This window comes from Cariama cristata, unplaced genomic scaffold (genome assembly GCF_000690535.1).
Source record: "Cariama cristata isolate BGI_N322 unplaced genomic scaffold, ASM69053v1 scaffold555, whole genome shotgun sequence".
In the NCBI taxonomy this organism is placed as follows: domain Eukaryota; kingdom Metazoa; phylum Chordata; class Aves; order Cariamiformes; family Cariamidae; genus Cariama; species Cariama cristata.
In genome coordinates this window covers 56,644-77,960 of record NW_009615565.1, presented here as the reverse complement: position 1 = coordinate 77,960, position 21,317 = coordinate 56,644, and the positions used below count along the sequence as shown (strand labels likewise).

Genomic DNA, 21,317 nt, shown 5'->3' with positions numbered 1-21,317 from the left:
CTCTCCTTGTATCCAAGGAGAGAGAAACTCAAAGCTGTGTACAAGGAGATAGTGAGGCATGAGGAGCAAGTTGGGGGAACTCTTCTTCAGTTCTAGGTCTCCTTGAGTGTTTCTGTGCAGGCTTTTGGAGAGGCAGTTTGGTGGACGTGTGGATTGCAGTCATTTCAGGCTGGATCAGCCAGCTGTGCCCCTGAGTCACCCTGCACTCCAGGGCAGGACTGGGTAGTTCCTGGCAGCGCTGCCAGGAGCAGAGCGAAAGGTGCGTTTCCTTTCTCAGCCTAACTCTGCTGGAATCAGGTACCTGGGACTGTGCCTTCCGCCTGACTCCTGGGCTCTGGCTGCAGGGAAAGATCATTGGGAAGATTGCTAGGTTTGGAGGTTGGCTTCTTGACATCTAGCAGGGAAGATCTGCAGGTGTAAATTATCATAAGAAGCAAGCTGAATTAAAATGGCTTCGGGGGAAAACAAGGACTTGTTCTTCTTCTGTTAGTGTAGTAGTTTACAAAAACTTTTGTCGGAAGCTGTTTACACAAGCTTTTGTCCTTTTCTCTATGCCTTGACTGGTGCAGTCTAGATTTATCTGCAAGACAGGGAACGTTTGAAAGCTGCACCTTCCACGAGTGCAAGAGCAAAGTTCCATTAGAGCAGTTCTGGGAAGTTAACTGATATGCCTTCTGGGCTGGTCCTGTGGGGGGAGAAAGTCCAACACTCCTGAGCGGAAGAGTCAATTTAAGTCAGAAGCGAACGTACTTATTGGCAGTTGTGTGTCACATGATATGGAAGGAGATTATGAGACTCCCTTTGCTGCTGGGTTGTGAAAATGAAGAAATAGAGCGGTGCTGATGAACAGACACTTGTTTTTTGTAATAAAGTATTTTCTGTCAGCTTAAACTTCTATTAAATTAACACTGATTTTTCTTTGTACAGATGTGTCACTTTACCCAAACAAGTTCAACTTTATCATTTCTAAAAATATGTAATATATTTTGGCGGTAAGTTGGAGATTCATATTCTTGTGTAATGGGTAAAGAGGTAGTTATTGGGTGAACTGGGTAGTTACACCTGTGAGCCATAAACTTTGAAAATAAGGTTATTTGCTCTAGTACATAGTTGGGTAATTCTGTGTAGACTGCTGCTATGATGCTGAGTCTGAATCTAAGTCCTCCATCCTGGAGAGCAACAGGCAAAGCAAGAATGCCCCAAGAAAACCCATATGGTTCACTTTGAAAAAGGGAACATAATAGGAGGCATAAACTTCAACTCCAGAGAACACAGAAAAAATCAGGCCTAAGTGTAATGCGTCTCAATGCATCCAGGTGGAGCTTTCACCCTTTACTGATGAACTTTCACAGATTATCATGCTACCTGGAAGTATTGATTTAATTTATAATTTATAGTGTAGCTGAGTGTGCAAATGAGAATTTTCAAATCCAAGTCAGGAATATTTTTCCAAGAGCATACAGGAGAGGGAAGAAAGTAACAATAATTGTGTTACTAGAAGATGAAAGCTTCATCTCTAACGTGTGCTGTACTATCAATACTGTATTCAAAAGGAATACATTGAGAGCAGTGTAGTTTTATGCGTCTCAGAAGACTTAGGTAATCTGTTAAGGGTGGGGGTCAGGGTATTGTTTGCCAAATGCTGCACTTTGCCACCTCATACAAGTCCTCAATCATCAATACTTAGCTACGCTGTCCTTGTATCTTATTATCAGGCTGAAAAGTGTGTTTTGATGCCTTCTGCTTATATTTTAGCCATTTGCTTAAATTTTGTATGAGGGGAGAGGAGGAGGAGGAAATGATTTGAAATATTTCTCTTGGGAGAATCAGGGAAAGCTTGCTTTTAACAACATTACTGTCTTGAAAAACACTGTCACCAGGTTTCATCATACAAGTGCATCCCACTTGTGCAGCTGCAGTAAGACAGCTAGTCATGAAAAATACCAAGACCCTTTTCAACTTGGTAGAAAAGACTTGAAGAATCTCTATGAAGATATTAAAAAGGTAAGGAATTTTGGTGACTCTTTTGGGATGTTGTGATGATTCTGATTTTAATAGCAACCATCTCTTTGGAGGATAGTTACTGAAAGAATATTCTTTATGTTTACGAACAGCTGTCTGAAACTTAAACTGAAGGCAAAGAGAGCATTTCTACATATCCTGTAGAACCAGAATGCTTTTTTTTTTCCTCTTGATTTACGTTGCTGGAATACGTCATTTATGTTTCAGATTACTCGTAATATATTAAAAACAATTTCAGCTTACATTGCATGGAATGAATACAGGCAAGAACCTTATACATGCATACTGTTTTGCTTACACTAAAGAGATTGGCTTTGTGACTTCTATGCTGAGATGTTATTTTCCTTTTTATAGGAATTACTTGTATCTACAGCAGAACTTAAGGAAATGTGTGATTATTACTTTGATGGGAAAGGAAAGGCCTTTCGACCAATGATTGTGGTGCTAATGGCAAGGGCTTGCAACATTCACCATAATAATTCCAGGTAAGTCGGTCACTTTTAGATATATGGATATATATTGTACTTGAAATTTGTCATTCTTTTGTTCCCCAAAAATATGTCTAGTAACTTTATGAAAATAAAAAGCTCCTCAGTAAAACCTGAATTCAAGTTCCGTCATGAAGATGTATTTTTGTAGTTAGCAGTGCAAAAAGAACTACTGGGTTTATTACATGCTTCCACGCGTAGAATTGTGGACTGTGCTGCAGTTGTAAATGGTGATGAGTAAATAACGTTGCCAAATTCTGGTATTTGTAAGGCTTTTAGTCAATTTTAGCTTCTTACATAAATGTTTTATTAGAACCTTTATTACTCCTTGAAACTATATGAACTTAATTAAAAGTCTGTTTTATTTGTAACTGTGCCTGTAGCTATTCGGCTCTTGTCACAGGTAAGAACTTTGCTGCAAGAAGAGACTTTCATAGCTTTTTTTTTTTTTGTAATCACTCAGAAGAGCCTTTAAGCAGGTGGTATGATTATATTCAAAGCTATGAGACATTCAGAACAGTCAGATTTTCTTTTTTCCCCCCCCCTCCACTCCTCTAGGAGCAAGTTTCTACACTTCAGTGTAAGATTCTAAGCTTAGAGCTGATGTAATCCTCATGTTCTTCAAGTTACTTGTCTTTAGAAAGCAGTTTTAACTGAGCAGAACATTATGCTCACCCTGTACTCTCTATCACTCCTTGCTCTGGCTAATTGCAAATGCTTCTTTCCACACATTCCTATCAGTTGTTATGTTTGCATTTTGAGGAAAGATGTTGGCTGGAATGTTCTCTGCCTTCCAGGTATGCTTCCAGTCTTCCCTCATATAGAATTTCAAATATGAAGTCTTTTGTCCCTTGCCAGAAGTATTTCTAGACTAATTTATCAGCCTTAAGGGATTTCTCTGAGCTCTGCCATCATTTTTTCCTTAGTGGTAGGTTAATGCCTTGTTGTACTTGATTTCTACCTCAGAGCATGGCATATATTTTGCTGCTTGATAGGGCACCTCTCCTGGTGTGCCCCCTCCTATGTGAATATAATTTTGAAGGAGAAAGCAGAACCTAGTTGGCAGCGTCCTATCGTGTGTGGGCTAGTTCCTCTTGTTTTAGGAAAACATTGTCCAGAATTAACGAACTTCACTGCAGCCTGATTCTGTTCTCCACTCCAAGTACTACTCCTTGTCATTGTCTTAAAGGTAGCAAAAGGAACAATATTGGTTGTGAAACGCCTTAAGGATATCCTTTGTCACAGCACTTGATTGGCTTAATATTTTCATGAGTCATCTTGACATGAAAAACAGGAACATGATGATGGTACTTTTTGATGAAAAAATCATTCTTGATGACTGGCCATCCATGGTGGAATGAAAGGACGCATAATAAAACAAAAATTTCTGCTTGAGCTTGGAGGCTAATGTGTCCCATTAGGGCGTAACCCCAGTGTGATTTGCAGCCACCTTCTCTAGGAAAAACCTTAAAGTAGTCCTTGTGTGCATCAACCGTAGTATGTCCAGTTCAGCTATGGGAGTGCTGATAACCTTGTATATACCTTGCAGGAATGGACTGCAAAGATAATCGGAGAGAATGAAGGGCTTGTGGTCTACAGATTTATCAGGATCAGGGGTGAAATTGCTATTTAAGACAGGACGATGCTGCTAAGAGGGTGGAAACTTAGGAGGAGACTTTCAACAACTGGGGCAGTGAGTTTTTGAAACATCCTTCTAGTCAGAATAATGGGGAAAATAGTTTTATCTCATTCTAGTGTGTAGCATGAGAAGCTTATGAACAAAATTATGTAGTGTACATGTAATACCGAGAAGGCTGGAGTTGATGTCGTATAGCGTAGAAAGTGAGCAGTGAATCAAAGACAAGAAGTAGCTGTAGAAAGAACTGAATTTGCCTTTATATGCTCAAAGCATATTTGCTGTCTTTTGACATGTATATGCTCATGGACATATTCTTGTTCATGTGTTGTGCTGTCTTGAAACCATCAGGACCAATTTTGAGACCTGCCCTATGCCTGTGAGAAAGTGTGATCTCAGAGTTCAAGTGCCGCATATGCCTGAGGCAAGTGTTTGCTTCGCAGTAGCCAACACTCAGCATAAGCGCTCTGATTTATAGATGCCCGTTTCATTTGGCGGCTTTTGTACATCTGTTGCAATTTTTGTCAGCACCTCCAAAGTATGTTTGATGTTTAAAAGCCTCCTCATTAATCTGAATGTTCCTTGTGTAAGGACAAACTAAGTCACTATCTCTGTCTTGTTTTTAGAATGAAATTCTGAGTAGAGAGAACAGAAATGTGTCAGCAAAGGAAGAGAATGAAATCCCAGGGTATTTACTGTCCTCTTCTTTGCCTCATGCCACTTCTCTCTAAGCCTATGGTTGTAATTAAAATTCACATATGGTGATACAAGTCGTCAGTGTACTGTTTTGTGGTTCGTGCGTAATGACCAATGCTTTTTGAGGGTTGGGTAGGCCATGCCCAAAGAATATACTTTCATATTGTGGATACCCACTTCCTGTGAGTTGATGAAGTTTTATGGGCATTTTCTTCTCTTTTGCTTTTAAGCTTCTTGAAGCAGGCTGTGTTGCACCTGTTTTGCATATACATATACTTCCAGTTCATGCTGATACTGGTTTCATTATTGTTGCTTCTTAAAGCAGCATTGCTTCCAGGTGACAAATTATTCTTCCAGCTTTTTACTGTTTGTGAGGAAAATTGTATATGTAAACACTGCATATTTGTAACTCTGATCTGCCTGAGGGGAAAAAAATACTTGCTTTCCATTCTCCTTCTCATGACATTTTTTAAAAGATGTTTTTCCTCTTTCAACTTGTCATTTCCCTTAAAGCATTTTATCATTCTTTTCCTCAGTTAACATTGATTCTTCTCCCAGACTTGTTTTTCTTTGTTGAAGCTTTGGTTCCCACACATGTAATCAAAGATACTGGGCACAACATCTGTAGACTTGCGGGGTGAGCCAATATCCTGTGCCGTTCATCCCTAGCATTTTTTTTAATCTGCCTCTGGGGTTTGTGTTACTGATGTTGATTTTCTGCTTCATCTTGCTGCCATTCTTAACTCATATAATGTGCTGGACCCAGCATGCTTTTGCCTGTTCTTTCATTTGTTTTGTTTTGTTTGGTTTTTTTTTTTTTTTTCCTTTTGTGCAATACTAGTGGAAAAGATTAATACTCTTTCTTGTTTGGAATAACAGGACACAACTTTGTAAGGTTATAGGTCCTGATCTTACGAGGCAGTCCACAGAGACCTCTTTGTCTTCAGAGAGCCCCACAAGAATAGCTGAGACTTCTCAGGTGAATGGATGGGAACACCCAGGTAGCTCTGCTTACAGGTTAGGTGACATGATCGTTTATGTTTAGATTTGAGGAAGGCTAGATATTTAGAATGCCCTCAGCGGTTAACTGTCTTTCTAGAGTGAGGTCACTTTATTGTAGTCGCAATAAGGAGAATGACAGTTGTATAAGATAATTGTCTGAAGCATTCAGATTGTTCTGTGCTGATATGTTGTTTTTTTTCCCTTGAAGATCCAAGTGTCAGAAGTCCAACCCTGAGTGTTTAGGTTGCTTGGGCAATGGCTTTTTGCTTAATAATGACAATTTAGCTTTGTGCAAGAGTGAGATTTGTTGTAAAGAGTTTAAGCTGAGGTCATGCAAACCATCAATTTCACACATCCTCTGGCATTTCTTCACATACCTGTGTGCAGAATTTCACAGAATTATCACTTAGCCTGACTGGACGTAATGTTTCTGTTTAGGGTGTATCCTCCAGAGGTGTTTGGAAATAGGAGTTTTTATTTCTATTTCTGTAAACAAATAAGAGAAGGCCAAAGAAGTACAGAGACATCTCAGTAGAGAAAATAGTGAGCACAAAAGATTTAGAGGGGAAAAGGGAAATAAATCCATCAGAATAGTGCAAGAAATACTTAAATATAATGACCTGGCTAAACTCGATAGAAAAATATTTCCTAAAGGTATGAGGACCTCATCAACCTTAGTCCTCTTTTCTTTAACTCCTCCAAACCATGGTTATCAGTTGCTTGTACTGTATACTGGTTCTCAGCTGTTCTGAAATTGCTTACATGTTAACACATCCATTCTCTATGCTTCTCCTAGTTTACGGGGCCCTTCATTGTCACAGACTGTGTTTCTGAAATGTTCATTTCTTACAGCCACAAGGACTTAACAGCAAAAACATACTTTGAGGAGTGTGGTCATAATGCAGAAATTTTCCAAGTTGTTTTGCACGTTTCTTGTCTTTAAACTGGCAATATTTACTTACTGGCAAACACATTGCAAAGCTCTTTGTTGCAAAGTGTGAATACTGTTTTGTGTTGTTTTGAGTTCCTCCCCACACACTTTTTTTTTTTTTTTTTTTTTTGGAAGAGGGATATTTGGAAGGAGAGGTATTTTGTTGTGAGTTTTTGTTTTGTTTTGTTTTTTTAACCTGTAAGATCAGCCTTGGTCTTGTTCAGTGTACATGAAACTAGTTCTGTAATGAAAAAGACCTCAGGGTACTGTAGGTCTATAAAAGCTTGTCACAGAATCAGGCAGGGGGTCCTACTGAAAAACGGAACATGATCAAGGACTTACACATCCTTTATATTAATTTTTAAAAAAATAAACTTACAGTTGTATAAAAATATTGTGTAAATATATATCATCTTGGGGTACCTTTACTTTGAGAATGATCTAAAAATGGCACCTTTCCACTTACTGGACTTGTGGGGACCCAGTTATCTATTGACTTGAGTTACTGCTACATTTTGCTTTTATTTTGCAGGTGAAGCAGAATAAAAAATGGCAGGGAATGAGAAGGATCCTGTTTCTTGTGTGTTTTCCCTAAAATAGGCATGCTCTGATTCAGAATTACTCTCACAAGATGTTTGTAGGAAACTGTTGCAAAATTTTTTGCCAGCAATAGGAAGAACTTTGCGTGAGACCTTGCAGAAATAGTAGTTTAAAAAAAAAAACCTTCAGGTTAAATTATCACATTTGATATAACATTGTGGGAACCAGACACGTGAACCATGAGCATTCCTATGCCATTTTTAATCATTGTCAGAGGTGAAATGCACTATAATGCAGAACTTTTCAAAACCTGCTTTTGAAATGTCTGTTGTTGTGCTGTCTTCATACTACTGAAAAATTTTTGTGTGTCGGTGAGTGTTGCCATTTACTGCTACTTCCCAGCAGGAAGTCCAGTCTGCTGACATAATTAATGAAAAAGGGAGTCCCCAAAAGGAGACCAGTGCATGAAAGAGGCTGGAGACCTTTACCGTTTTTTGAAGGTAAGTTCTCCTACTTAGTAACAATAGTTTCTTTTGGAAAACTACTTACACTGAACTAGCATTTGACTAAATTACTAGTCCACAGTAAAACTTACCTTCAGACAACTGTGAAGGTTTCCAGCTCTTATTTTCTGTTGTGTAAAACTCACATTTTCACAGCATATGAGCCACGCATCCTGCTATTGTTCAGGATGTAGAACTCCCACTGACAGCAATGCAGAGTTCTGCATAGAGCTAGGTGTCAGAACGCAATGTTATGTCAGCAGACTGCAAGATGTTCTTTCATTTTGTGATTAATCACTAGATTTTAATAGACATAGGCAACGAAAGAAGATTTTAAATTCCCTTCAGCTGAGCTGAAGTTATTATCTTCTGTTTCTCTCAGTTCTTTTTCTGTTCTGCTGGAAAATAGTGTGATTTGCTCTGTTATCTGTATACCAGAAGTAAGGTATCTATATATCAGAAGCAAGTTTTTCTTTTGTTGGGTTTTTTTGGTTATTGGTTTGGGTTTTTTTCTTTTGTTGGGTTTGTGGGGTTTTTTTAACGTCCATGTGGGCTTTTTACAGTTATAAGGCAAGGCTGACTGGGATAGCCGTTTCTGGGATCCTGTGTGCAACCCATGATGAAAACAGGTGGAAAAAGATAGTAGAACAAGGCACTGACAGTTGCATACTAGGGTAGATGGTCCTTTGTGTGAGCTAGGTTGGCTCTTTTATGTTCATTTTGCCAACCTTGTTTGCTAGGTAATTGCTTCTATATTCTTCCTTTCACCTAATTTAAAAAATAAAGTAAGTGTGAACTACTGAGAGTTGAATCATCAGTGTTAGATCTTCCCAAAGGCTGAATTTCAGCAGGTGTTAGGTAGTTAGTGTTTACAGTCCTAAAGTGATTGCAGTATAATTCCAGTTAATTCCTCAGGCTTTTGAAGAACTCTCTGTACTTAAAGTAATCAGATAACCTAAAGGATAAGATCCACGAGTTATGTCTTTCAAATGTAGAATACAGGTTTCGATGCCTGCTGATCTCTCCAGCTTGCTGGTTAGTAGAGTTAGCCAGCTTTGGAGGTTATGATGTTGCGTCTTATAGGTAGAGCAACACAGAGATAAGGAAAACTTAAAACTCATCTACAAAACTACCTGGCATTCTTTTCTCTTTCGTTTTCCAGATTTCCATCTCCTTGGAACCAAATATCCTCGATGCTGTGCTATTTACTGCAGTCTGGATTTAGAGGGATTAGAGTCAATAGCTCAGGAGTTTTGCAGTACTGTTAATGCAGCAAGGCAGAAACGGGTCTAATAAGGGTGGAAAGGTCCTATGGCACTTACTATACTAACATGATCTTACTTTCTCTTGTCTTCCTAATTCCAGGTTTGAAAGATGAGGTTCAGACCATGGAAAAGCTGCAACAGCTGTTTTCAGAGAAACATTTTTTGTTTGGTTTTAGTAGAGATTTTAGTGTATTGCAGCTCATATAATTGATTTAATTACTTGACAGTTCCTGGTTTTTATTTTAGGGAGGTGCAAGCAAGCCAGCGCTCTGTGGCCATAATTGCTGAGATGATCCACACAGCTAGCCTAGTTCATGATGATGTTATTGATGATGCAAATTCTCGCAGAGGAAAAATGACAGTCAATCAAATCTGGGGAGAGAGGAAGGTGAGTTTGCTATTGTGTGCAAGACATGCCTTTGAGTTTCAGAAGAGCACAAATACCTAGGGCTTTTGTCACATTACTATTGCTAGGCACAATCTTGGGATATGCCAGAAAAAGTATGAAGAGGTATGTACAGATTGTAAGACAAAGGTGTGTTCCTTTTCTGAACTGTTGGAAGCATTAGATAATGTACAATTGTAGTGTGATTATTACTGATTTTACATTCCTTATGCCATTCTCTGCAGTGCTGTTGGAATACTCTGAACTTGTACCTTATTCGGAACACTATATGTTACTCTGATTCAGTAGTGAATGCAAAAAGGTTTTCAGTAAGGATTAAAGGGTTTTTTTTATTTTTTCAGAGAGGCATTTCTTCAGAGATCATTAAAAGGAAGTCCTTAATCAGAAAATGCAAGGAGAGAAGTACACTGCTGACACATCAGAACTTATTGTGGCAATTTGTCACAGTCACAACAGAATGGTCAAATAGAGAAGTAATGTTGAAAAAAACTTCACAGGCAAACATATTCAGATACTGCATACAGGGAGGGCAGTGCTTATATAGAAAAATATAAACAGAGCTATAAGATAGGGATTAAAAAATGATTCAAATTTTGGTATTTGGTCATCTTCTATTTTCTGTCTGTTAAAATGAAATACGTGTGCTTTATATAGGAAAATGATGTGATATGAGTAGACCTGCCAAATAAAGGAAGTTGTATTGTCTGTAATAACACTTACAGGAAAATCTTAAAAGATCAATTTTTATTTTTTTTTATTCTTAGGCTGTTCTAGCTGGTGACTTCATCCTTTCAGCTGCTTCCGTAGCTTTAGCACGAATTGGAAACACTACTATCATTTCTGTTCTAACTCAGGTGATTGAAGATCTGGTGCGTGGTAAGGTCTTTTTCTATTTTTGTCTTCAGATTTGCTTGCCTAAGCAGTAAACCCACAAATAAAAACTCCCATCTGTGCAACTTTTTAGGTGAATTCCTCCAGTTGGGTTCCAAGGAAAATGAGAATGAGAGATTTGCTCACTACCTCGAGAAGACTTTTAAGAAGACTGCGAGTCTTATAGCAAACAGTTGTAAAGCAGTATGTACGTCTGTCTCTTCTAAAGTTAACATACCATACTGTAAGCTTCACAGCTAAACTCCTAGGTATTGCTGTTTTCTGTGGAGATCCTCCAAAGCAAACCCTTTAAATGATATTCTGCCACAAGGTGAACAGGTTTGAGATTGTGCATTTTATCGCAGTTCAGCTGTGTGGCCTTGCCAATATTGGTTTTCTCTTTTTGTTTTGTTTGGTATACATACACAGATTTATTGTTGTCGTCACTTGAATCAAAATAAGGTTCACAGTGGCAGCCTTTAATTTATGAAATTCTGTAACTTTGAGACTGTTTTTAATTTCAGTTGATAATTCTTAAACCTATAATTTGATTTTAAGTCATCTTTGACATCTGGTCCCACTCATTGGTGCCAAGTGGGACCTTATATGATAACAGTGGGAGGAAACAGCTAATTGTGTATACTCTACATTACATTGTAAAAGAACAGAAGCATGTACTTCTTGATTTGTCTGGGGTTTTTAATTATCAATTGCTATATCCAACCCTATCTGTCACTCAGTTCTGTTACTTTGTTACAAAAAGATCTGATTCAAGATGATGTTCTTATTCAAAAAACATGTTTAGTTTTAGTGCAGAAAATGGAGGAGGTGGGCAATAATCTCGCCCCAAAAAGAGAGTTAATTTTTTTATTTTAAATTAAAAGCAGTATAGCTGGTCTATGCTATAGCAAGAGGGATTTCTAAGAGAATTAGACTAAAAATCTCTGCGAGTGTTAGTCATCCTCCTTTGTTCTCAGAGAACTGGTACATTTGTGCAAGAGACAGCAGTTGAAAATTAGTTAAATCAAAAGGATCGTATAGAATGAGAGACACAGATTTTGTGGGGAGTGAAAATATCTTTCATTCTACTTGGAGGAAAGAAATTAAGTCCTCTGGATTGCTCATGTTAATGGCAATATGACCCTGGCAAGAATTTCCCTTTGCAAGTCTTCATTAATATTAGTGGGCATTTGGACTAGTAAAGAGCATCACGTTATTCTGCTACCCAGTAAAAACATACAAGTTTTTATATTCACTTTGACAGTCTTCCTAAAAGAGCCTTCACGATAGAAGAAACCACCTTCTCACTGCATGGATTCTCCTTACAAATGTGTTATTTTGAGTTTTTTCCTTTCATAACTTGCAAGAGTTAAGGATTTAAGCACTTGCCTCCAGATTGTGGCTGTGATGCTGGTGAAGGGAGTGTTTGTGTGCTTTTCATCTAGTGATTGTTCTGAGTTGTTCCATTGCTGAGTTGCTGGAATTTTATATGTAGTAGAATTTGTGTTACAAAGGAAAAATGAGAGAGAGGTCTGTCTTTATGGCAAACCCATACTTACTGTACACAGTAGCAATGACTTGTATGTAAATGTCTCCCTCAGTTTCTTTCTGCATGGATTAGGAGAACTCTACTGATAGTAGTGAAAAAGGGATTGATTTTTTTTTGTTTGGGATTTGGGTTTTTTGGGGGGCGGGGGGGGTGGGTGTTGGGATTTTTTTTGTTTCTATGGTTTTGGCTACTAAGGAAAAGGATGGAATCAGAAGGGAGTTCAGTTTTCTGTAGCAAAAAGGATAAATGCAATCATCAGTTCTAGCTTGAAAGGAAATTTACTTGAGGAATCAAGAGTATTCACATCTTGTTTTCAGGGACAAAGCTAAGAAGAGAGAGAATTCGTTTTCAGAACATCAGTTACAACCAGGGTAGTGTGTGTCATTAGCAGTTCAGTTCCTATTAATGATAGGAAAAAACAGTGATTTGTTTCTGTGCATAAATAAGATAAAAGTATTAACTGGAAAGAAGATGTCAGACAAGTTCAGGTGCCATCTTGGAGTTGTACAGTGTCATGCCTTAGAGATGGAAGAGTAGAGTATTCCTGGAAAAATTTCTAAACAAGATAATAGATAGTCTGTCAACACTGGTCTAGTCACTGTACTAGATACCTTCTGCATCACCAAAGCATTACTGCATTTAAATTAAAAGTCCTTTAAGTTAGCAAAATATTTTTTTATGGACAGAATAGTCTGTTCAAGGTGTTAGAGTCATCCGAGTCTCCAGTTTATTTCTGTAATAGTTCTGCATGGGGGAATGCTACCAGAGTTGCAGTCAAAGCAATACATTGCAAAAGAAAATGGTGGCAGATGGCCCAGAGGGTCACTGAAGCCTTAGTTACTGAAAGGCATTTTTCAGAGAAACATGAGAGGTGACTTTCGTTCAGGAATTCAGAAACAATAAAGCTGAAGTGGAATTTCTATTAGTCATCAGGCAAGCTGGAGATGGCAAAATAAGCTAAGCAGGTTCTCTTTCTGTCTTTTTTTTTTTTTTTAATCCTGCTGCAATGTGAATTCCTAACCCTCATAAAGCTGTTTATAGTTTGCACAGCATACTTTCAGAAGAGGAATTAAATCATGCTTGTTTTGAGATAAGTGTAAAGTTGCACTAGAGATTCTTGATTTCTCTGTTAGAGAAAGCATGCAGCCTCCTCGTGTAAGGCAAGGCAGTGTATGGAAGGTCTGCCGTAGAGACTGAAGGAAAGGAATTGTCTGCAGCTCTGAATATACCTGTGAGCTCCTGCTTTAACTGGTTTATAGTTTGGTGTGTGCACAGGGCTCCATCAGAAAAACCTACCAGAGTGTGGAACTGGTGTCTAGGAAAATAAGACCTCTGACCCCCACCAGCAAAATTGATCCCCCCAGCCCAACTAGGCGTGCAGACTACAACACAGTCCAATGGCATATGTAGGGTAATAGCATCAGTAGGATCAGATATTATGGTCAGCCAGTAAATTTCCTTTTTTATTATTTAAAATACAGTGACTCCTTTGGGGGTATTCCTTCTTCGTAATGTTTGCTGTGAAAAAGATCAGCATAAATATATCACAGATATTCAGGCAGATAATGTTAACTTCTGTAAAAGTAGAATTCTTCATAAACAAGTACTTGGTTAACATGTTAAAATATTAATTACTTGAGAAAGTGTCGAATGCATGAAATGCAGACTCGGGAGAAGATAGTTTTCTGCTGAGTGGGGCGCAGGGCGGGGGCGCTTCTGCTGGGTAGACATCTTCCTCTCCCAGATAGGCCTTCCTAACCCCCTTCCCAAGAGTAGTTACCGAAAAGGATTTGAAGAGCCTGGAGGAAAAGTCAGCGGCGTGCCCTGCAGCAGTGAAGGATAAGCACATACTGGGCTGCACCGCTACCAGCGTAGCCAGCACATCAAGGGAAATGACTGTTCTCTTCTATTCAGCACACGTGAGACCTAGAGGTTGGGCTCCCTCGTACAAGGCAGACATTCACATTGTAGAGTGAGTTCAGTGAAGGGCCGCCATGATGGCTGGGGGCTGGAGCAAACGATATGCCAAGAGCCGGTTTGAGTCTGGGGTAGAGAAGGCTAAGGGGGAATCCTCTTGCTGTCTCCAGGTCTGTGATGGGAGGAAACAGAGAGGATGGAGAGATGCACAGTGAAAGGACAAGCTGTACCATGGAAAAATTCAATTAGCTATTAGGAAAATTTTCTCCGTGACGTTGGTCAAATGCTGGAACAGGTTGCCCAGACAGGGTGTGGGTTCTTCATCCATGGAGATGCTCAGAACTCAACTGGACACAGCCCTGAGTAACCTGATCTAACTGTGAAGTCAGCTCTGCTTTGAGCAGATGACTGGACCAAGTAACTTTCAGAGTTCCCTTCCAACCTAAACTATTCTATGATTCCACTGGAAAGAGGAACAGTGGTCCTGTGTGGAAAAACAGCAGTGGATGAGCCACAAATGAGAAGGCAGGATCCTGACTGCTTCAGGAGATGGGCATAGAGGAGAAAGGCTGGAAAAAGGGAAGATTTTAGAGCCTTTTCGTTTCCATAGTGTCCACAAATCTAGGCATGTGAGAGCAAACATCTCTTGTACTGTTTATACAAGCATATCCCTGCCCAGCAGCAGGTTTTCCTCTCTCACCTGCAGGGCACTGGTATAGATGTGCAAGTGCTTTCAACTCTAGCTGCCATATTCTGACATGATAAATAACAGAGCAGGATGTATTTACCCCGATCTGATGATAGAATATTTTATGGATGTGAAATTCAGTAAAGAGGCAAGATTGGTTTATATTCTCTCATGTAACATAAAATAATAGAAACAATTTTTTATTTTAAAAAGTTTGTTAGAAATAATGCTTTACTGAATTCAAAGAACCTTTCTAAAGAATTTGTTCCACTTGGTATTAGGAAGGATTTTTCATCGGGACTTAGTGGAGGACAAGTCTGAATTCTTGCAAGATTAAATTTGTAATCAACCAGTCATATCAGAGGAGCTATAGGATGTTTTCAAGGGGTGAACTTTATCATTTAAACGTATATCACGATGTTGACACTGTTACCTTGATTTGTATTTGTAAACGCATGCTATTATCCCAGTATGGCCTCAGTTAAACTTCATCACTTTGAGTGACGGGCTGACTGGGACAAGCTGCCTGCCTGCATCCAGCAGGTGTCCAGATGGGGTCAATAATCTGCAAGAGCAACTTCAGAAATTGGCTCCTGAAGGAACTCCCTGGCAGAGAAGACCCAGTCATGTTGCAGGTTTATGATGTGGTCATGGTCAGAGAGTTGCTCACTTGAGGTGTAATAGGCATCAAGCACCTGGATTTTTAATTTTTTTTGTCTTCAGAAATGTTCATAACCTGAATAGGAGCTATGATGGTCTTCTCTCACAAAGATGGAAGAATTACTTTTGCATTGATGAATTTCACTTGTGTTTGTTACATTCTGTAACTCAGGCTTCTGTTTCTTAAATGTATGTATACTGCTGTGATTCTTTATGTAAAGTCTGTGTCCCCAGAAAACTGTCCACCTACAGGAATAACTCTGCTCTGACCTCTCAGATTAAATGAGAAAGCTCTTCTCTTTACGTGGCACTTCCTCTCCCCATCTACCAACTTGTGCCCACTCTGACCCTTTGCCATTAACCAGGATTTTGTCACTGTTCTACTGATTTCTGTGTTTTCATTCTTCACATGAAATGTGGTGGTAGGTAAAGATTCCATTGAAACAGGGTAAATGCAGTCCTCCTGCCTTGCTGATATTATTTGATTTATATTACAGAAGCAACCAAAAGTTGCTAGGCCTGGTACTGCAGTAGGTGTTAGCTCTTTGGGCAGATACTGCTATTTAAGAGACAGGCATCAAAAGGAGGAGAAAAGGGCAAAATGTTCTAGTTTGATAGCCCCTAGCAACGCCTATTTAAATATCTCATATTTGCAGTTCACTCTGTTTTAACAGCCTTCAGGATTTTGTATGATTAGACATAAGTAGCATTATTTTTCTGCTATACTATCCTCCTCTTTAAAATAAAATTGGGAAATGTGAGATGCTGTTAATGACTTGGGCATCCAGATTCCTTTGGGTTTTAACTATTATCCACAGATGCAGGTTATGACTGGGAAGTGTTCTGATACTCAGTTATGAAATGCACTGATGCACGAAATAGTCTCTAATCTTGTGTGAGTTGCATCGCATTTGTTAAGATATAATGCTGTTTCTTATTTCCATGTTCATGTTCACCTTCAGAGCTACTGCTGGACTCGCTTTTAGTTTGGGGTTGGGGTTTGTGGGGTTTTTTTTGTTTGTTTGGTTTTTTTATGAGCCTACCTTCCATAGTCTTAAAGAGGAATTTTTATATATAGATATACATACACATACATATTTTTATGTCATGTGGTGTTCCTAGCATGTATTTTTAGTCTTACATTAAGTAAAATGTATCTTCACTCCTTCCGTTAGTCACAGCAGATTTGGAATGTCTGCAGTAAACCAGGATGAATTTTTGCCTCCTGTTCCTAATTGCTTTATTGAAGGCTGAAATAAATCTAAGTATTTAAATATAACCAAGCTCATACTGCAAAGTGTATAATCAATACAGAAATGCAAAAGCCTAAGTGCCCTTACTTTGAGGCAAGATATTAATTCTCAAATCCTACTTTGTGTCCTGTATTTTAGCTTTGTGGGGTTTATTCAGCAAGACTTCTGTCTTGCAAGTAGTCTGTTCCTTTATCGGTACTCAATTAAAATGTTTAATGTCTTTATCTCAGTTTAGTGATGCTTTTGTGTAGCTTGGTGTACTTCTTCATTCACTGTCTTTTCTTTACCACTAATTATGCCTTGATACCTTTGCAAGCTAATCAGCTCATCTTCCTCAGCAATTCAGTTATAGTTAACATCCCCCTGAAAAATAATCTTATCTCAACCGTCCCTCCTATACTGGGTGCAACACATCCAGTTTTGTGGATCTTTTATGAGGCATGTAATGTCCATTTATCTGTTGTCTGAACTCCAGTTATCCCCTGGCTGATTTATATACGTAATGAATTTAATTCCCCTGTCACTGGACTGTATATGAGTACTAGCCTGCATGTGCAGTGCATCCACATTTCTTCTCTCTTCATCCTTGCATTATAATTTTTAGGTCTGATAAATACTTAATAAAGCTAATCTCCTTCCAAACTCGAATATATTTTTAATGCTGCACTGCTGTTCAGCCTTGTTTTCTAATAAGCTTGGCTATTTGTGTTAATCCATGAGCAGAGAGAAGCAAGAATGTGCTACTGGGTCAGCTTTTTTCCCTTTCCTGGATCCCTACTGTCTGTGCTTGCCATATCACACCTATGGTCAGGGACTAAAAGTGGATGCTAACTAAAGCTTTTTATTTACTTGGGGTTTTTATCTTTTCAGGTTTCGATTCTAGGCTGCCCTGATCCCAAAGTTCATGAGATTGCATACCAGTATGGAAAAAATGTTGGCATAGCTTTTCAGGTAGTGCTTTTGTTGTACTAAAAGGAATCTAAAATCCAAACACTTCCAAACTGCCTTAGAAATCAAAGTGGGCTGTCTTAGTCCTTTCTATAAATTGTCTCTTAACAAGGATTATTCTGTAGTTAGTTCTCGTTAAAAAAGAAAGTTTTAAAATAATCTGTATGTTTACCTTTTTCCAGCTAATAGATGATGTGCTGGATTTTACATCGTGTGCTGACTATCTGGGGAAACCAACAGCAGCAGATCTCAAGCTTGGCTTAGCCACAGGCCCTGTCTTGTTTGCTTGTCGACAGGTAAGTCAGCAGGAGTCTCTTTCCCCAAAACAAAAAGCATACACTGCTCTTCACAGCACACACAGAGGTCCAGCTCAAACACATGAAGTCTACAGTGTAACTGATGAACATGGCACGGGCATGTGCGAAAAATCAGTGTGTTCAGGATCAGCTGGATTTAGTATGCACACACATGTTCCTTCAGACTGAGAAACACCTTCCTACACAAGTCCTCTTACCATTAGGCCTTTGTATCAAAAGCAGCACTCATCTTTTGCTGCCCTAGTTCAAATGCTTAACCTTCGCAAAGGGGCAGGTATTCTGAGAGTTTTTGCATGTTTTCTGTAGCTTATTCCCAAGTAGCTTCTTGCTTTTGTTCTTTCCTCAGACATCTTGGTCTCCCCAGGCTGGACTATGGATGTAGGCTTTTGCCAGGTTCCGGGCTTTGTATCCATCCTGGGGCCAAGAACTTAAATCTCTGCCTAGCTTTTAGGTGGGCACCTCTATTTATTGGATTTGATCTCTTCATCTCTTTGTCCTTGAGTCTTATCCAGTTACAAACATGGGAAGCTCTCCCTTCTGAACGTAAATGTAATAGGAGTTTGGATAAGAGAAAAAGGAGTATCATAAATAAAATAAGCTTAAAATTAGTCAAGATTTTTAGTGGCTTAAAAATTATTTGGAGGAGTACAAGGATAACAGAAGTGCCAGCAGCACCAAAAGAAACATTAAAATTGGTGCTGATCCATAAAAGGGGAAGAAACTTGTTTAATGCACCTTGCTCAAGCTTCTGGTTCACCTGAGGAAAGAAGATTTGGGACTGAGAAAACAGTCCTTCCTACCAGACTTCACAGCATGATACAAAAACTGGCATAACTAGTTCCAGTAGAGCTCTAGTCTGTGATCTCTCATTGGAGTTGCTCAGAACTTGACATGGGAAAAGTTTTAAATAATTTTAAAATAAATAAATAAATAAAACTTTAAGAAAGAGGAGGGAAGCAAATATCATAAAGAGCCTAGCGTGGGGTGAGGTGGAACATACGCATGTGTTTGTTTCATCCTCCTTTGGGCATTTACAAGGACATGTATTTCAGAAAAGACAGGCAAGCAACTGAAGAATGGCGGCCACTTAAGAATGCAGACAAATGCATGCTGAGGCCAACCTCCTCCATGTTCTCAGTTCCTCCCCACAGACTTATCTGGGGATTTCACAAACTTGTTCTTGAATCATTATTTCAGAATTTGTTGATTGATAAGCAGCAGGATCTTGTTAGTCATCAGCAACTGGAGTTGTCTAAAGCACAGTGACAGACTCGGGTACAGAAAGAGGATGCAATTGTGAAACGGTTGGTTGGTTTGTGTGTTAAAGCTGCTTGTAGAGAGAAACAAGGACATGTTGCAAATACTCTTGATTTTGGTAGAGACTGGGTGGCACTGATTGTCTTGCAGGTGTTGAATATTCCAATTTTTTAATTAAAACTATTCTTCTATTCATGTGTTTGGGTTGGCTGTGTCTGACTTTCAACTTCATCTATCATTTAATTAGCTTTATCAGATAAATGAGTTCCTAATACAAGAAAAGAAAATCTGTCAGTTCTATTCTAAAGTCTTACTTATTCTTTGTAGGTCACTTTTAAACGCTTTTCCTCATTTATGTCTTCGATAGATGGGAAGCGTACATTTTTTGCACTGAATGATAACTTGACCATCTTGCAAAGTTTTCCGCATTAACCGGAAGGCTTCTTTGCTGAAAATTTCCTGCTGTTTTCAAGAAACTGGAAGAGCAGCACTACAGATTTAAGTGATACATAAACAAAGTTATAAGTGCTAAAAAAATTTGGAGCTTCAACAGACACTTATCTGTGCTGCTACTAAAAGATGTTTCGTCTGTTTGTATCTGAGAATAAAAACTCCTCAGCCAGGACTTGAAGATGGTCCAAAATGTAATTGTTAGTTACAGGCTGTCTTTTCTCTTGAAATTAGTATTACTGCTATCCTGCATACCCTTTAATATATCTGATAATCCTCATGTTGTCTTCTTGACAAACATACTTTAGTTCTTAACGTGCTCTGGGTCTTCAGTGACAGCCGCCTTTTCTTTTTGTCCTCTCCTCTCCTTCTGAAATACATCTTTGTGCATTAGAATATTAAGGAGAGACCTTTACACAAAAAATGTTTAGCTTGATGTGAGACCTATTTATTCAGTATTTAAAGTTACTTCATTCAGTTAAAAAAAAAAAAATGAAGGAAATACACTAGTATACGCTAAGTCTAAAGCCACTCTTAAACTTGTACAGCTGAGGTATGAGGGTTTATTTTTATTCTAAGCATTCCTGTCAAATGCTTATATACTGCCCGTTAAATCTGCAGAACAGCTTTGCGAATTTTTATATCCTTTAGTGCTTAAAGATAAAAAGTGAAAGCATATGCATCCTGTATAACTGTAAATATGAATACTATGAAAATGGATTACATGAACGTTGCAATTAAATTGTCATTACATGGGAAGAAAGGTAGGAAGTAAAGAAAGCCAAGTACGAGTTGCCAATAAACTTCTAAATATATCTTCCAAGAAGACTACCTATGAGTAACACAGAAATGTCACAACAATGAGGGAGGTTACGTGTTTGTTCCCTAACAAGTTTGTAGATCTACAGTTTCAGGACCAAAGGTGTGCAAGGAAAGTAGATCGTTGTTTACAAATGTACGACAATAAAATAATCTTTGTTTGACTATAGCCCTTTCAGGCAGGATGAACAAACACCTCTTCAAAAATAATTCTTCTGCAGAGTAGCTGCCTTGAGTTGAGGCCTTTGTTTGTTAAGCACCAGGTTTTTCTGTTTCTGGACTGTTTGAAGAAAGTGCCTGCATGTTTAGAGTCACGCAGTGACTTTCTCAGACAACTGCCTTCAGTAACTAATCTACCTGATTTGTAGGGAATTGAGTGTGCAGTACTAACTACAAATTCTACTGACTGAACACAAAATACATTATAGTTGTCATTTTTCTCTTAAAAAAAAAATAAATCTGTCTAGAGCTTTCCAGAGACAGAGCCTGTGTAATGGAAAGCATAAGTGGGTGTACCAGTCAAAGGTATCACAAAGAGTTTTACAAGTTGAACTGTTCAATATAGATACAACAAACCTCCTGGGTTCTCTGTTGTACATGTGGGAGAACAGGTGCTTGTTCTAGGTGTGCCAACACCAACCACTATTTGTGATCAGAATACCTCGACCAGATTATACACCTGGAAGTAGCCACCTCAGAAATTGCCACACTGGATCATCTGCTCCACATGATGAAATGCCAGTGCTAACTTTCACTGCCAACTGGCTACAGCCAACGGAGCCAGCCAGTTTAAGTTTTAAATGCTTGGGGTTTGCTATACTATAGTCCTATGCAGACTGCTATAGGTATTAACCTATAGCTATACCTGTAGTAACAACAGTGGCAGGGGAAGAGGTCTATACTTTGGTTTCTTTTTGAGCTTAGCATGGCAGGCAGCTACACAAGACAACTCGTAAGCAGTATAAAACCTTCTCCCTTTGTGCTTAGTTTCCAGAAATGAATGCTATGATAATGAGACGATTCAGTAAGCCAGGAGACGTTGAACGTGCTCGAAAATATGTGTTACAGGTAGGACTGATACCAAATATTTTGTTCCTGAA

At 38.8% G+C, this 21,317-nt stretch overlaps 1 protein-coding gene across 1 annotated transcript in view; it reads left to right on the top strand.

Annotated features, from left to right (window-relative positions):
* Positions 1-927: 927 nt before the first annotated feature.
* The window catches only part of PDSS1 (prenyl (decaprenyl) diphosphate synthase, subunit 1), a 21,667-nt gene continuing 1,277 nt past the window's right edge, over positions 928-21,317 (top strand). The window contains exons 1-9 of the mRNA XM_009699833.1: positions 928-992; positions 1,881-2,004; positions 2,377-2,507; positions 9,330-9,471; positions 10,254-10,365; positions 10,454-10,563; positions 17,297-17,377; positions 17,557-17,670; positions 21,205-21,285. Coding sequence (XP_009698135.1) covers positions 928-992; positions 1,881-2,004; positions 2,377-2,507; positions 9,330-9,471; positions 10,254-10,365; positions 10,454-10,563; positions 17,297-17,377; positions 17,557-17,670; positions 21,205-21,285 — 960 coding nt within the window. The remainder of the gene's footprint in view (positions 993-1,880; positions 2,005-2,376; positions 2,508-9,329; positions 9,472-10,253; positions 10,366-10,453; positions 10,564-17,296; positions 17,378-17,556; positions 17,671-21,204; positions 21,286-21,317) is intronic.